At 41.4% G+C, this 16,011-nt stretch overlaps 1 protein-coding gene across 1 annotated transcript in view; it reads left to right on the forward strand.

Annotated features, from left to right (window-relative positions):
- The window catches only part of LOC126485026 (uncharacterized), a 48,613-nt gene that overhangs the window by 11,492 nt on the left and 21,110 nt on the right, over window positions 1-16,011 (forward strand). The window contains exon 4 of the mRNA XM_050108631.1: window positions 15,357-15,512. Coding sequence (XP_049964588.1) covers window positions 15,357-15,512 — 156 coding nt within the window. The remainder of the gene's footprint in view (window positions 1-15,356; window positions 15,513-16,011) is intronic.

The following is a 16,011-nucleotide window of genomic DNA, read 5'->3' on the forward strand; positions in this document are numbered from 1 at the left end:
ACTGTATTCGAGCGATGTCGTTATCCTGAAGGAAATCAATCACAACATGTGCACGATGGCGGGGCGAATTCTCCTCCATGAAGACGAATGCTTCGCCAGTCTGCTGCCGATATTGTGGCACTATTGGTCGGAGGATCAGATACACGTATCGTTCAGCCTTTACCGAGCCTTCTTTGACCACCAGCGGCGTTCGTCGGCCCCACATAATGCCATCCCAAAACAGCAGGGAACCTCCAAGTTGCTGCACTTGCGGATAGTGTGCCTATGGCATTCAGAATGATTGGTTGCCTCCAACCACGTCTCCGAGGATGGTCTGGTTGATGGCATATGCGACACTCATTGGTGAAGAGTACGTGATACCAATCCTGAGCGGTTGTCGGGCCCATCCGTACCGCGCTGCTTGGTGGCGTGCCAAGATGGACCTCATCATGGACGTCGGAAGTGAAGTTGGGCAGCCTATTGCGCACAATTTGAACCGTAACACGACGTTCTGGCGCTGCACGAAAAGCATTTTTCAACACGGTGGCATTGCTGTCAGGGACCTTCTGAGCCATAATCCGTAGGTAGTGGTCATCCACTGCGGTAGTAGCTCTTAGGCAGCCTGACCGAGGCATGTCGTCGACAGTTCCTATATTGTTGAGAGACCCTCCTGGCATAAAGTAACAACTAGGACGCAATCGAACCGCGATATTGACCGTCTAGGCGTGGTTGAACTGCAGGCATCACGAGCCGTGTATCTCCTTCCTGGTGGAATGACTGGAACTGACCAGCTGTCGGACCTCCCTCCGTCAAATAGAAGCAACTCAAGCAAGGCTGTTTACATCTTTGTGCGGGTTTAGTGGCATATCTGAACAGTCAAAGGAACTGTGTCTGTGATACAACTTCCACAGTCAATGTCGATGTTCAGGAGTTCAGGGAACTCTTTTTTTCATGTGCGGATGATGCCAAGGCTCTTTAAAGCTTTGTTGACTGTATTTCCTATATTTTTTCCGCGTTTATGGTGTCACAATATTTTAAATTGTGTAAAAAGTAAACAAACAATGTAAACAAAGCTAGGCTTACTTGGATTAGGTAGGGCCTAGTTGAGTTTAAGTACAAGATAAAAACGCTGTAAAAGTCAGATCAATTATGATATGACCCCTATAACGTCACTTTTTAAACTTTGTGGTCTGACGCACGGCAGGTCTTGTCATCTGGGACCCTCGTCAGAGAGTTCCACCGCATGAGCGTCTTGGGAAGTGATTCCAGTGCTGGTTTCCCGTTGCCTTCCACTGATGATAATGAAATGATAATGAGGACAACACAAGAAGCAGTCACTGTGCGGAGAAAATCTTCTACCCCGCCAGGAATCGAACCCGGGCCCCTTGGCGTGACATACCACAATGCTGTCCACTCTGTTATTGGGGCGGATTATAACTTCACAATATTCTACAATACTACTGCATCGTAAGCATTACATGTTTGAAAGTTTATTCAATCCATGCTGCTGAATTTTTGGAAACGATGTCTCGTCAAAATAATACCCATTATCACATTATCAGTTACATCAACCACCATATAGACACACTCACTCACACGTATAATCACACACACACATACGAATGTCCTATTAGGTGAGGAAGGAATAGGGCATTGTGTTTGAGGGCAGAAAAAGATGTTTTATTAGGATTTTATATCACTTGTAACTTCAAAAGTACATGACCAGTTTCAAGACATACACCCACGAGACAGATGACCAAACGCGATAACAGTGAGCGATGTGACCTATCCAAAGGAAATGGCAGAGTTGATATAGCGAAAATTAAAGAAATTACATTCCATTTATTGTGAAACATCTCACACCGTACAAGCACAAAGAAGGCCCAAAAATAAAGCATTGGCGCATCTATACTGCGTGTATTACTTATTAAAATGCGTGGTTATTGTAATATAAAAGACGTCCACGATAATAAGGGAAAAAATGAGGATCCATTGTATGTGAGACTTCGCACACATTCTAAGCACAATGATGCATTAAGTACACATAATGAAGAACACCTAACGACTAACGCAAGGCATTTTCTGCTAGTATATCATTGTATGACCAAAATCCATTGCTATAAATGCTAAACCAAAGCCACAACACGTATTGAAGTGATGATATTCTCTGCAATGTCCACATACGTACATGTCGATGAAGAAGTAGTTGTGTTCCAAATTTAGTGTTTCTCAGCTGGAAAAGACGCCACAGATTCCACCAACCATTGATGCTAGTATACCTTAACTACACGGATAAAATTACTTCTTTAACCACATCTTTCATGTTTGGATGCCCAGTAGCCAAAACTTTAGCAAACTGGCTATATGTTTTACAAGTTATGGTACTTCAACACTGCTGTGTGAGAGTTTGTGTGTGTGTGTGTGTGTGTGTGTGTGTGTGTGTGTGTGTGTGTGTGTGTGTGCGTGTGTGTGTGTGTGTGTGAGAGAGAGAGTGTGTGTGTGTGTGTGTATGTGTGTGTGTGTGTGTGTGTGTGTTTGTGTTTGTGTGTGTCTTTGCGAGAGTGCAGCGAAATGACGTTGCCGATTTGCAGAGACGATGGTATCGACGTTGTAAAACATAAAACACAATCGAATTAACGTTATGACAGTAGTGATAGTGGTGGGTGGTCAACAAAATGTGTCAAAGTAATGTATTAATATTCCTTACCAGATTAATTGAAAACAAAATTGCAAGTCATCGTGTACATACCCAAAAAAGTCTTCCATTGTGTTCAAACAAAAGACCCATTCTCTAGCCGTATATTGTGGTCTGCAGCCTGATAATGCCATGTTCTTCAGCCAAGGAAGACGTAAAAATTTCCCATAGTAGCATGCCTGGCCTTTTTCCGAAATGTGTAAGGTGATTACCAATAACATACCTCACTTCTGGGCTAGTGATTTGAAGTAAAAATATATTTATTAGGTTTCCTCCACATTTGGAGTTCATTCACTGTGCACAATAAACCCACACTCTTTTATCGTATAGTACGTCCCTAGGTGTCGTTTTACATGTGAAGTTTCATCCCTAACCGAACATATTTCCCCACCTAGGAAACGTTATAGAACTGTATGACAACGCAGAAGTATAGAGATCATCCGATATCCATTAATGTAGATTTCTATTGTAGTTTAGTGAGTCAAAAAAGTATCTGAATTTCATGTGCAGTGTTCATATGTTATTGATTTCGTAGCTTATTTTGAAAAAAAAAATTGCAGCACATAATAACGTAAGGGAATGATTTATTGGTAATGTTTCTGGTTTGTATGTGAGACTGGGGCAAATCAGAATGGACACACTGTGCTGCTGGCAGTGTTGTGGAGATCTATGTTTCCCTGTTCTAACAGATCAGTAAGCAACTGTCAGTGAAACAAACTTTATTCTGCATGGGGACTATGGGACTTAACTGCTGAGGTCATCAGTCCCCTAGAATTTAGAACTACTCAAACCTAACTAAGCTAAAGACATCACCTACGTACATGCCATAAGGAGGATTCGAACCTGCGACCATAGCGGTCATTATTAGTGTTTGTGGGATGGTACTAAAATAAAGTTCGTCAGCAGCAAGTACTTATTCTCAATGCCTTATTTATATTTTACAAACAAACAAAGGTTTTCAATTATTTATAGAGAAATATGCTATCTACTTGTTAAATAATTCCATACCAAATAATATATAGATTCAGGTGTATTTACCAATGTGACTGGTGAGGCACTCCTTAAGTGAATTTCTGGAAGTCAGTAATGTAAACATAACTGAGAAAATTTAGTCGATTTTAGTCAGTTCAGGTACTTTATTGTATTTGATGATTATTTTCGCCCTATATATTAAACTATTCCCGTGGTGTCATCATATCTAGCTTGTGTACAGCGTCTTGTTTCCTGGTGTATGTAGCTAGATGCGATTCCCGAAATGACCTTGGTACTAATGAAGTGCTGATGCTGACATCAGGATTCCACAATGACCTTCGAGATAAGGATGTGCTCATGCTGATTTCAGCAAAATATTACATCTACTATTTTATGAGCAAGATAGGGATCCCAGTTTGATATAAAAGTGCTGGTGCTGCCATCAGCAAAACAGATACAACACCGACATTAGTGAGATGAGACTTTAGACTCGAAGTGCCTTTCTGGCTCAGATTTCAAGTTTGCAATCAGAGAATTCATTTTCTTGTTTATCCAAACAAAAAATATCGTTCCCCCACCCCCAAATTTAAAAAAAATTCTTTTGGCCCTCTTGAATAAATAAAAACCGAATTCCACATAAATACCAAATAGAAAAGAATATTGTGGACAAAGTTGAGCTGTTTAACAGCTTAGAAATTCATAGTAAAGAAAATTTTAATTTTTAATTAGAAGAGAAAAAGTAAAAAACTTCATTCAAAATTGATAACATGAACTGTCTAATTTACGTTTTGTTTTTACATCGATAGGTAAATTTCAGTATATCAGTATACTCTAATTTATCTTCATCTTAAAAAATTATTTTAGTCTAAAGATCAGGAAGAGTACTTTTAAGTTTTTCATCAAAGAGTAATAAAAATTTTTCCTCAAAATTTTTATCAAAATTATGGCTTTTTAAATAACATAAGGTTTATATTTTCTAATGTCCTAAAATTTTGTAAGAACTTCCAAGCGACCATGACTAATTTGTTAAGTTCATATAACAGGTTTTCAGTGCTACCATTCATCGATATTTTTATTTATGTAGAAAAGAATTCAAAAATTTAGGAAATGGTAAAATGAAGAAGGAAGACCCTTAAAAAACCAAGAACGAAAAAAAATTGAATTGATCCCCTAATCCTTGTGTTTGAAGAGCGTTTTCATTTTTTAAAAAATCAAGTTTTCAGTTTACAAATTTTCAGTAAGTATTCCATGATGTGAATCATAAGTAAAATTCCTTTTACCACAAATTTTAACATAACCTATTTCATAATTTGGAATATTTTCATTAAAGAATGAACATCATTTCACTGTTATCTTTTAAGTAGTTACAAAATTCAATCTCATAGTCATATTAATCACTTAAATCGGATAATTCTGAATAAATTTAATGGACTCAGATTAATATAATTATTTAATTGAGCCATTCTTTTAAAATCTCTAAAAGAATCACAAGCTTAAAGAAGTTACTTGGTGGATGAAGATTCCACATTTCTTTTGGAAAACCTCCATTTCTTCAATTTTGATATAGATATTTTTACATGATCGAACAAAGAAGGATCAACCAATTGATTATTTTTTCGATTAGTTTGGAGAACCATAAAAATAAAATAAGGCATGTCAAGTTCAGTGGAATTTCGTTTTCCCTGTAAGCCAGCAAATTCGACTGTTTCGAGTTCGATTAAAGAATAAGAATTTCTGGATTTTTAGTCTTTCTTGTTCTAATTCCAGTCAATATTGTGCTTCATAACTAACAAAAGAACACGAATTTCTATCGATTTTACATGAATTTATCCTTCTTTTGGATGTGTTGTCATATCTTCAACTCCAGTATCATTTTTATCATCCTATGGAAAAAGTGAATCTTCAGAACTTGAACTCCAACTAAAAATTATAGTTAAATGACCTTCAAACATAGTTCCTTTATAAACTTTTAAAAATCCACCAAATCATTATACAGGATAAAGAACTTCTATTTTCTAACTTTTTACCTATCCATTGATAAGATTACACCTTTAATAACCAATTCATTTGAAAGACAAGAAGTTAAGTGAAATCAGGACTGAAGAAAAATATAAGGATATTTAATTGGAATTGAATATTATTTCCTTTCTTAGAATAATAATATTGAACAGTTTTGCTACATATTTATTGATTAACTATTATTGGATTTTCCATTACAAGTTGGATAATCTGTTCCATCATATCAAATAATACTGAAGTTCAAATATAACTGAGCATGATTACGATGAACCCAGCCATCGCCAATATCAATTGTAAATTCTATATTGGAAGATTTGAAATATTTTTTGTTTTCTCATTAACAGGAATCAAGTAAAATTGGTAACTCTTGTTTTGATCCAAGATACATTAAGACAAAAATTCATTAATTCATTTTTATTATTATTCTTAGAAAATCACTATTGAAGTAAGTCAAATTATCATTTTCATCAGTTATAGTTATTTCAAAATTTTGGATAGTATCTAAAATTGGATTTTTTATTGAATTATAGGACCTTCATATTCAGAATTTGGTTTCAATGAAGCTATAATGTTAGTTTCTCAATGCAAATAAGCATTATGTTTAACAAGCATTCCATCAGCCAAATTAAAATGTTTGCTTATTAATTCTAATTCATGGTTTTAGGAATACTATTAGCAAAAGTTTTTTGATTTGGCTCAATAACCTTATTATTAAAACCCAAAACTTGATAATGAAATCTTCATTATCCGTATTTATTTTTTATCACTTTTGATAACAATTCTATTTAATATTTCATCTGCTTCAGTGAAAATACTTGGATTTTTTATTGTCAGATTTTAATATTCTTTTCAAACTGAATTGGCCAGTATAAATTTTTATAATTTCTCCATTGCAATATAATTTATTATTTTCTATATTATTTTTAGTTTTAAAACAGTTGAATAAAAGCCAACCCATGAAACAGTTTTAAAATATCTTACTGGAACAGTTAATCGTTGCTTCAGAACATAAGATTCATCCCTCAATTGAAATAATCTACTCATCTACACTCCTGGAAATGGAAAAAAGAACACATTGACACCGGTGTGTCAGACCCACCATACTTGCTCCGGACACTGCCAGAGGGCTGTACAAGCAATGATCACACGCACGGCACAGCTGACACACCAGGAACCGCGGTGTTGGCCGTCGAATGGCGCTAGCTGCGCAGCATTTGTGCACCGCCGCCGTCAGTGTCAGCCAGTTTGCCGTGGCATACGGAGCTCCATCGCAGTCTTTAACACTGGTAGCATGCCGCGACAGCGTGGACGTGAACCGTATGTGCAGTTGACGGACTTTGAGCGAGGGTGTATAGTGGGCATGCGGGAGGCCGGGTGGACGTACCGCCGAATTGCTCAACACGTGGGGCGTGAGGTCTCCACAGTACATCGATGTTGTCGCCAGTGGTCGGCGGAAGGTGCACGTGCCCGTCGACCTGGGGCCGGACCGCAGCGACGCACGGATGCATGCCAAGACCGTAGGATCCTACGCAGTGCCGTAGGGGACCGCACCGCCACTTCCCAGCAAATTAGGGACACTGTTGCTCCTGGGGTATCGGCGAGGACCATTCGCAACCGTCTCCATGAAGCTGGGCTACAGTCCCGCACACCGTTAGGCCGTCTTCCGCTCACGCCCCAACATCGTGCAGCCCGCCTCCAGTGGTGTCGCGACAGGCGTGAATGGAGGGACGAATGGAGACGTGCCGTCTTCAGCGATGAGAGTCGCTTCTGCCTTGGTGCCAATGATGGTCGTATGCGTGTTTGGCGCCGTGCAGGTGAGCGCCACAATCAGGACTGCATACGACCGAGGCACACAGGGCCAACACCCGGCATCATGGTGTGGGGAGCGATCTCCTACACTGGCCGTACACCACTGGTGATCGTCGAGGGGAGACTGAGTAGTGCAAGGTACATCCAAACCGTCATCGAACCCATCGTTCTACCATTCCTAGACCGGCAAGGGAACTTGCTGTTTCAACAGGACAATGCACGTCCGCATGTATCCCGTGCCACCCAACGTGCTCTGGAAGATGTAAGTCAACTACCCTTGCCAGCAAGCTCTCCGGATCTGTCCCCCATTGAGCATGTTTGGGACTGGATGAAGCGTCGTCTCACGCGGTCTGCACGTCCAGCACGAACGCTGGGCCAACTGAGGCGCCAGGTGGAAATGGCATGGCAAGCCATTCCACGGGACTACATCCAGCATCTCTACGATCTTCTCCATGGGAGAATAGCAGCCTGCATTGCAGCGAAAGGTGGATATACACTGTACTAGTGCCGACGTTGTGCATGCTCTGTTGCCTGTGTCTATGTGCCTGTGGTTCTGTCAGTGTGATCATGTGATGTATCTGACCCCAGGAATGTGTCAATAAAGTTTCCCCTTCCTGGGACAATGAATTCACGGTGTTCTTATTTCAATTTCCAGGAGTGTATATTCATAAAAATTCTGTAAATAAATGACAGACTGGGGTCAATGGTAAGAATTCCTGAAAAGAATTAAAAATCAAACATGGTAAACTTCATCTAAATTCTGTTCAACATGCAATAATTGGACAGAGTGGATGTGGAAAAACTACATTAATGACTGATAATTATATTCTAACTCTTGGATAGTTGAACTTGAATACAATTAATCATTTGTATGTTTTTCTAAAAGTTAAAGTCAACCAAAATATCAATAATTTATCAAAAGATGCTACAAATTGTGGATACAATTATGAAAAAAATTGTTAATTTTATTGAAAATAAGAATGAAATTGTTCTATTGGATGAGTGTGAAGGTAATTCAGTAATTTTTATGACTTCTCTCTCAAAAATGAAGAAATCATTAGAGAATATTTTACAAGGGGTGACATTAAGGAATCGAATGATTTATGTAAGTAAAACATATTCAGAATTACCAAAACAATTAGTTAGAGATAATCTAAATTTTCTAAATATTTCAGACAAGATGACACAAATTTTAATCATATTTATCATGAGTTAACTGCAAGAGATTTAAAATTTGATGATTTAAAGTATTATGTAATAAATGTTGGAATTAACATTAATTTGGTTTTGGAACAATCGATGTGCTAAGAAAAATTGATGAAGGTAAATATAGAGAAAAAATTAAGAATTTTTAATGTGAATCATAAATGTTGAATGTTAACATGTATGTTGAACTTAAATGTTGTTTATGGCTTCAAGTAATGTTAATGACAATGTGTGGCTGGCTGCCCTTTATGACTCCATACATACCACTGGACGAAATTCATGTACTCCATGTTTCTGTGTATTGAGTGAAACACATATGAATATGAGAGTACCTTTGTGAAGGAGGCGGTTCGTTGGTATCAGTCTGGTATTTACCTAGCTGACTGTGTGATACCGTGTAATAAGTACATCCAAGTTTGTAGGTAAGCAGGAATCTATATGGGGCCTACAAGACTCCCCAAATACTGGAATCGCGTGTTAACGCTTTACGTTATCCTTTTTGGTAAAACTTTTACTATCAGCAAACGTCTGCGACTGTTCGACACAGAAACCTTTGCTACAGAGTGTTTGCATCTGTCCGACCAGGTCCATGCCTGCCAGTTATTCATTGGCCAGTATCGTCCTATTAATAACCTCGTACCATTAGCTGCGGATTTCCGATGATAAAAAAGGAAAAAAAAAATGAGACGCAGGGACATTTTGCTGTACGATGTTCCTCCAGTATTGCGTAAATGTTGACTCAGTTGTACTCCTGAGTGAACTGTGAGTGACTTCGTCATACATTTTATATGCAGCATTCTCTTTTTGACAGAGGGCACCTCCTGTCATATAGTTCTTCTGCATAAAGTACTGTCACAGGTAGCTTTGTGTAATTGGAATCTATGGGGGTTTCATTGATGCAGTTTCGGCCTCCTAGTCTACATTCGTCGAAAAAGACAGCAGTCGGAGAAGTCTGATTGTCTTCTATTTTGAATCTCCTTCACATCAGCAGAGCGAACATTTCGATAGAAAATCGATTAGGCTGAGGCATCCTTGTTCTGGCTTTAGCGGGTGTGTTGTGTGTACCAACTTGAATGAGATTAAATTGCTAGGTTGGTCTCAAGCTTCCATCCAGTCACTCATGTACCAGTCTGGCGTGATAGTTGAAAAGAGCAAAACGAAAGCCAAAATTTAATTGTAACGTTTAAGAAATCGTTCATGCAGGAAAATCGATCAACATTCCGTCGTATGAACAACGAACAGAAATCCATATGGGTGAGTAGTAATATGTATTCCAGCGTAGGAAAGCAACTGAGAGGTTGAGAACAAATAAGTCTCCAGGTCCGGATGGAATTCCAATTTGGTTTCACAAAGAGCAGTTTATGACATCGACCACTTACTCAGCTCGTATTTATCGCGGATCTCTCACCGTGCGAAAAGTGCATAGTGACCGGAAGAAAATGCATGTGACTCTCGGATATTAGAAGGGTAAAAGAACGGATTCGCTGAATTACAGACCAATATCCTTAACATCGGTTTGCTGCGAAAGTAGTATTGAACATATCCTGGGTTTCAATATAATAAATTTCATTGAAATCGAAAACGTTTTGTCTCCGAGTTTGCACTGATAGAGAAAACATCGCTTGCATAAAACTCAGCTTGCCTCTTCTCACTTAATACACTGCGAAACATGGATGAAAAGCAACAGACAGTTTCCATAATTTCGGGTCAACGGAAGCGTCCGTTTCTACCAGTCCGCTTTGACCCATGCCGTAAGGTTGTTGTGGTGTGTAACGTAATTACGGCACGTAGATTATGAGTTGGTTGTCAGAATGAGATTTTCACTCTGCAGCGGAGTGTGCGCTGATATGAAACTTCCTGGCAGATTAAAACTGTGTGCCCGACCGGGAGTCGAACTCGGGACCTATTGCCTTTCGCGGGCAAGTGCTCTACCAACTGAGCTACCGAAGCACGACTCACGCCCGGTACTCACAGCTTTACTTCTGCCAGTACCTCGTCTCCTACCTTCCAAACTTTACAGAAGCTCTCCTGCGAACCTTGCAGAACTAGCACTCCTGAAAGAAAGGATATTGCGGAAGCATTGCTTAGCCACAGCCTGGGGGAAGTTTCCAGAATGAGATTTTCACTCTGCAGCGGAGTGTGCGCTGATATGAAACTTCCTGGCAGATTAAAACTGTGTGCCCGACCGAGACTCGAACTCGGGAACTTTGCCTTTCGCGGGCAAGTGCTCTACCAACTGAGCTACCCAAGCACGACTCACATACCGTCCTCACAGCTTTACTTCTGCCAGTACCTCGTCTCCTACCTTCCAAACTTTACAGAAGCTCTTCTGCGAAGAGTCGTGCTTGGGTAACTCAGTTGGTAGAGCACTTTCCCGCGAAAGGCAAAGGTCCCGAGTTCGAGTCTCGGTCGGGCACACAGTTTAAATCTGCCAGGAAGTTTCATATCAGCGCACACTCCGCTGCAGAGTGAAATTCTCATTCTGGAAACATCCCCCAGGCTGTGGCTAAGCCGTGTCTCCGCTATATCCTTTCTTTCAGGAGTGCTAGTTCTGCAAGTTTCGCAGGAGAACTTCTGTAAAGTTTGGAAGGTAGGAGACGAGGTACTGGCAGAAGTAAAGCTGTGAGTACCGGGCGTGAGTCATGCTTCGGTAGCTCAGTTGGTAGAGCACTTGCCCGCGAAAGGCATAGGTCCCGAGTTCGAGTCTCGGTCGGGCACACAGTTTTAATCTGCCAGGAAGTTTCATGAGTTGGTTGTGTTTGCAGATGTTGTGTTTGATTACACCTTGAGTATAAGGAAGTGTGTGATTCCTGTAGATTTTGTAATTTTTTTTTTCTTCGACATTTTGTGTGTTTTAGGATCGTGGGTGTCTTTTTTTAATGTTATATTTATTTCTTCCCTTCATAAAATCCCCAATTTCCCGCGGCTGAACCGATAGTCTGATTGTATTGTTGAAGGGTGATGTTATTGTCTTGTTGATATGTATTTTCGTGTTTGATCCTGAGTGTCTGTAATGACATCATAGGCGACATATTGGAGACTGTTAGAATGGCCATTTCCGCCATATTGATAAGTCCTGGATCAAAGCGGAGGGGTGGAATCGGACACTTCCGTAATCCCCGTATTTCTAGATTTCCGGAAAGCATTTGACTCGCTGACCCACAGCAGAATGTTAATGAATGTGTTATCATATGGAATAGGTTCCCAGATATGTGAGTGGGTTGAAGACTTCTTAATTAATAGAATCAAGTACGTTATCCCTAACGGCGAGTGTTCGTCAGAGACAAGGCTACCATCTGAAGTGCCGGAGGGAAGCGTGACAGGATCCCTATTAATTTCTAAATAAGTAAATGATTTGGTAGACAGGGCAGGCATCAATCTGGAGTTGTTTGCAGATGATGCTGTGGTGTAAGGGAAGTTGTCGAAGTTGAGTGAAAGAGGATACAAAATCTAGACAGATTTCCGGTTGGTATGATTAATGACAGCTGGCTCCAAACATAGAAAATGTAAGTTATTGCGGCTGAATATGACGTAATGTTCCATTACAGCGTTAGTGGTGTCCTGCTTGACACAGATATGTCTTTTAAATACTTGGGCGTCGCGTTGCAAAACGATGTCAAATGAAAAGAATATGTAAAGATTGTGGTACGGAAGGCTAATGCCCGACTTTAATTTATTGGGAAAATTTACGGAAAGTGCAATTGATCTGTAAAGTAGACAGCGAATATGATGTGACATATCCATGAGAACTGCTAGAGTGTTTGGCATCTGCTCCAGGTCAGATTAAGGGTACATATCGAAGCAGTTCGGAGGCGGGCTGCTACATTTGTTACCGGTAGGTTCATAAAACTTGCAAGTCTTGCAGAGATGCTTTGGAATGTCACAGTGGAATCCCTGGAGGAAAGGCGACGTTCTGTTCGAGGAATACTATTGAGAAATATTATGTAAACTGAAGTTGGACGGGGGGAGAAAGGAAAGGAAAGGAAATAATGACATGAGCTGCATTGAGAATTATTGCGGAATCAGTGGCGACAAGCGAAAATTTGTGCCAGAACGTGCCTGTTGTTTACTAAGCATTTTAGTTAACCACTGCACCACCCACACACAGAGTTTACCACAAATGCGCGTACTGTCTCTACACGCTCCCAGGCTGACACCCTCCCACCCAGCGTCACCTATTCGCTGTCCACATATCCACAGTCCACATATCGGCAGTCCCTGTCTTTGTCCTCCATGCTCGCTAATTTGAAATTCCACTGGGGGTAGAAAGTAAATGCGCATCAAAATCGGAGGCTGTTGGGTCACTGATCATCGACGTTAATCGATTACATGAATGTGTGGTGTCTTTTCTTCTGGACATGTCCACAAGGGCAGACATCTTGCACAATCCGCAGCTGTGGCACATATTACGTAAACTGAATGTGGGTGGGGGAGCGGGGGAGAAGGAAAAAGGTAGGAAAGAACTAATGACATCACTTGCATTCATTTCCGAAACAACAGACATGACGCGTTCATATTATTCTGAAAATTTAGAGACTCGGAATTTGAAACTGACTGCAGAATGATTCCACTGCTGCCAACATACATTTCACGTAAGGACCACGAACATAAGTTAAGAGAAATTAGTGAAAGTACGAAAGTATACAGACAATCGGTTTTCCCCCGCTCTATATGCAAGTGGAGCACCCTCTACCACTCACCGTACAGCGGCTTGCGTAGTATGTACACTGAAACACCAAAGAGACTACTATAGGCATCCATATTCAAATACAGCCAGAATTCGCTGCTGCGGTTGACAAGTTCTTGGATCAGTTATTGCTGCTACAATGACAGGTTATCAAGATTTATGTGAGTCTGAACGTAGTGTTGTAGTCCGCACTCCGAGGTAGCGATGAAGTCGGGATTCTCCCGTACGACCATTCCCTCAGTGTACGCTGAACATCAGGAATCGGGTAAAATGACAAATCTACGACCTCGCTGCGGCCGGAGGAAGATCCTACAAGAACGAAACCAAATACGAATGAAAAGAATCGTTCGCCGTGACAGAAGTGCTACCCTTCCACAAATTGCTGCAGATTTCAATACTGAGTCATGAACAAGTTTCAGCGTACGAACCATTCAACGAAACATCATCGATATGGGCTTTCGGAGCAGGAGGCCCACTCGTGTATCCTTGATTACTACACGATATAAAACTTCACGCCTCACCTGGGCCCGTCAACACCGACATTGGGCTGTTGATGATTGGAAACATGTTGCGTGGTAGGAAGAGCTTTGATTCAGATTATGTGGAGCGGATTGATTTGTACGCCTGTGGAGACAACCTCATGAACCAATGGACCCTGCATGTCAGCAGGGGACTATTCAAGCTGGCGAAGGCTCTATAATGGTGTGGGGTGTGTTGAGGTGGAGTGATACGGGACCCCTGATCCGTCTAGGAACGATTCTGATGGGTGACACGTACGTAAGCAACCTGTATGATCACCTACATCCATTCATGTCCATTGTGCATTCCGACGGACTTTGTCAATTCCAGCAAGACAAAGCGACACCCACACGTCCAAAATTGCTACAGGGTGGCTCCAGGAACACTCTTATAAGTTTAAACACTTTCGCTAACCACCAAACTCCCTAGACACGAACACTATTGCGCATACATGGGATGCCTTGCAACGTGGTGTTCAGAAGAGGTCCACCACGTCGAACTCTTAGGCATTTACGGCCAGCCCTGCAGAATTGATAGTGTCAGTTCCCTCCAGCACTACTTCAGACATTAGTCGAGTCCAGGCCACGTTGTGTTGTGGCACTTCTACGTGATCGCGGTGGCCCTACACGCTATTAGGCAGGTGTATCAGTTTCCTTGTCTCTTCAGTGTATATCGGCCCACTTTTTTGGGCAGATTTATAATTCGGACCATAAACAACGATTTTTATTGTAAATATATGTGTTTATTAATTTCACCTTCTCTGTAAATGTCAGGTTTCTTGTTGCGTGGCTGTAGCTGGTTCTCAAGTAGAATAAAATATTGTTCGGCTATGTCTGTACTATGCTTTTGTCTTTGGAATGTGAGAACTGACTGCTTCATTTTTGTCCATACCATTTCTCCAGGATCTCTGCGTAGGTGAATTCGGGGTATATTTTGAAACTAACTGGTCCCTGTCATTCATTGTCCTTATTGACAAGCCGGCCGAAGTGGCCGTGCGGTTAAAGGCGCTGCAGTCTGGAACCGCAAGACCGCTACGGTCGCAGGTTCGAATCCTGCCTCGGGCATGGATGTTTGTGTTGTCCTTAGGTTAGTTAGGTTTAACTAGTTCTAAGTTCTAGGGGACTAATGACCTCAGCAGTTGAGTCCCATAGTGCTCAGAGCCATTTGAACCATTTGAACCTTATTGACAGTTCCCATGCCGTTTAAATAGGTTGAAAACAAAACTGATAATGACCAGATTTTGGGTTTGCGATGAGCGGCGTCTACCTAGTGGCACAGAAGCCGCAGTGTTTGAACAGTTTGTTTGTCCTTCAATTTGCCGATCCGCTGGCCAGTCCTCGCAGCGCCAACAGCCAATTTCGCGCGTGGCGGGTTGCCGGCCCGCGCCACGCTGCTGCTACTGTGCTGTGGCACGGACGGTGCAGTGCGTTGTGAGTGACGAGTGTGTGTGAGTGTGCGCACGCATTGCAGGGCCAGCTGGTGGCGGACGCGGCGCTGTCTGCGGGCTGGCCGGACGCTCCGCCCACCGTGCAGAGGGCGCTGCTGTTCGTGGCGGTGCGCGCCCAGAGGCGGCTGGCCATCACCGCCGGCCGGCTGCAGCCCGTCACCAGGGACTCCTTCCTGGCGGTGAGCGCCTTCTCCCACTGCTTACTACACGGTACTATTCACCATCTGCCCCATGGTCGTCGCGCCGAATATAGAATAAATTTCCTTTACTTTACATATATATTAAAAAACTTGTTTGTTATCAGACTACCGGTTTCGGTCTATAAAGACCATCTTCGGATCTCTTTTATAATAACATGTCCTAATATACTGGAGCCATAGTAGCACTTTTTATAAAAAAAGATCTGAAGATGGTCATTATAAACCGAAACGGGTAGTCTGATGACAAAAAAATTTGTGACAACAGACGTGAGGTAAAGGAAATCTGCACTTATCATACGGCTGCACGCCATCGTCAAAACTGCAGCAACAATTACGAAAGAGATAATAAAATATTGTAATTACCACCCTGAATAACCCTTCTATGGTACACTGGGATTTAGCACACCCATGGCCAAGTTTTCGTTGATTTTAGGTATGTCAACATAAGAAAATTGGGTTTTTAGAGACATCTGTTATG

Source organism: Schistocerca serialis, chromosome 6 (genome assembly GCF_023864345.2).
Source record: "Schistocerca serialis cubense isolate TAMUIC-IGC-003099 chromosome 6, iqSchSeri2.2, whole genome shotgun sequence".
Taxonomy (NCBI): domain Eukaryota; kingdom Metazoa; phylum Arthropoda; class Insecta; order Orthoptera; family Acrididae; genus Schistocerca; species Schistocerca serialis.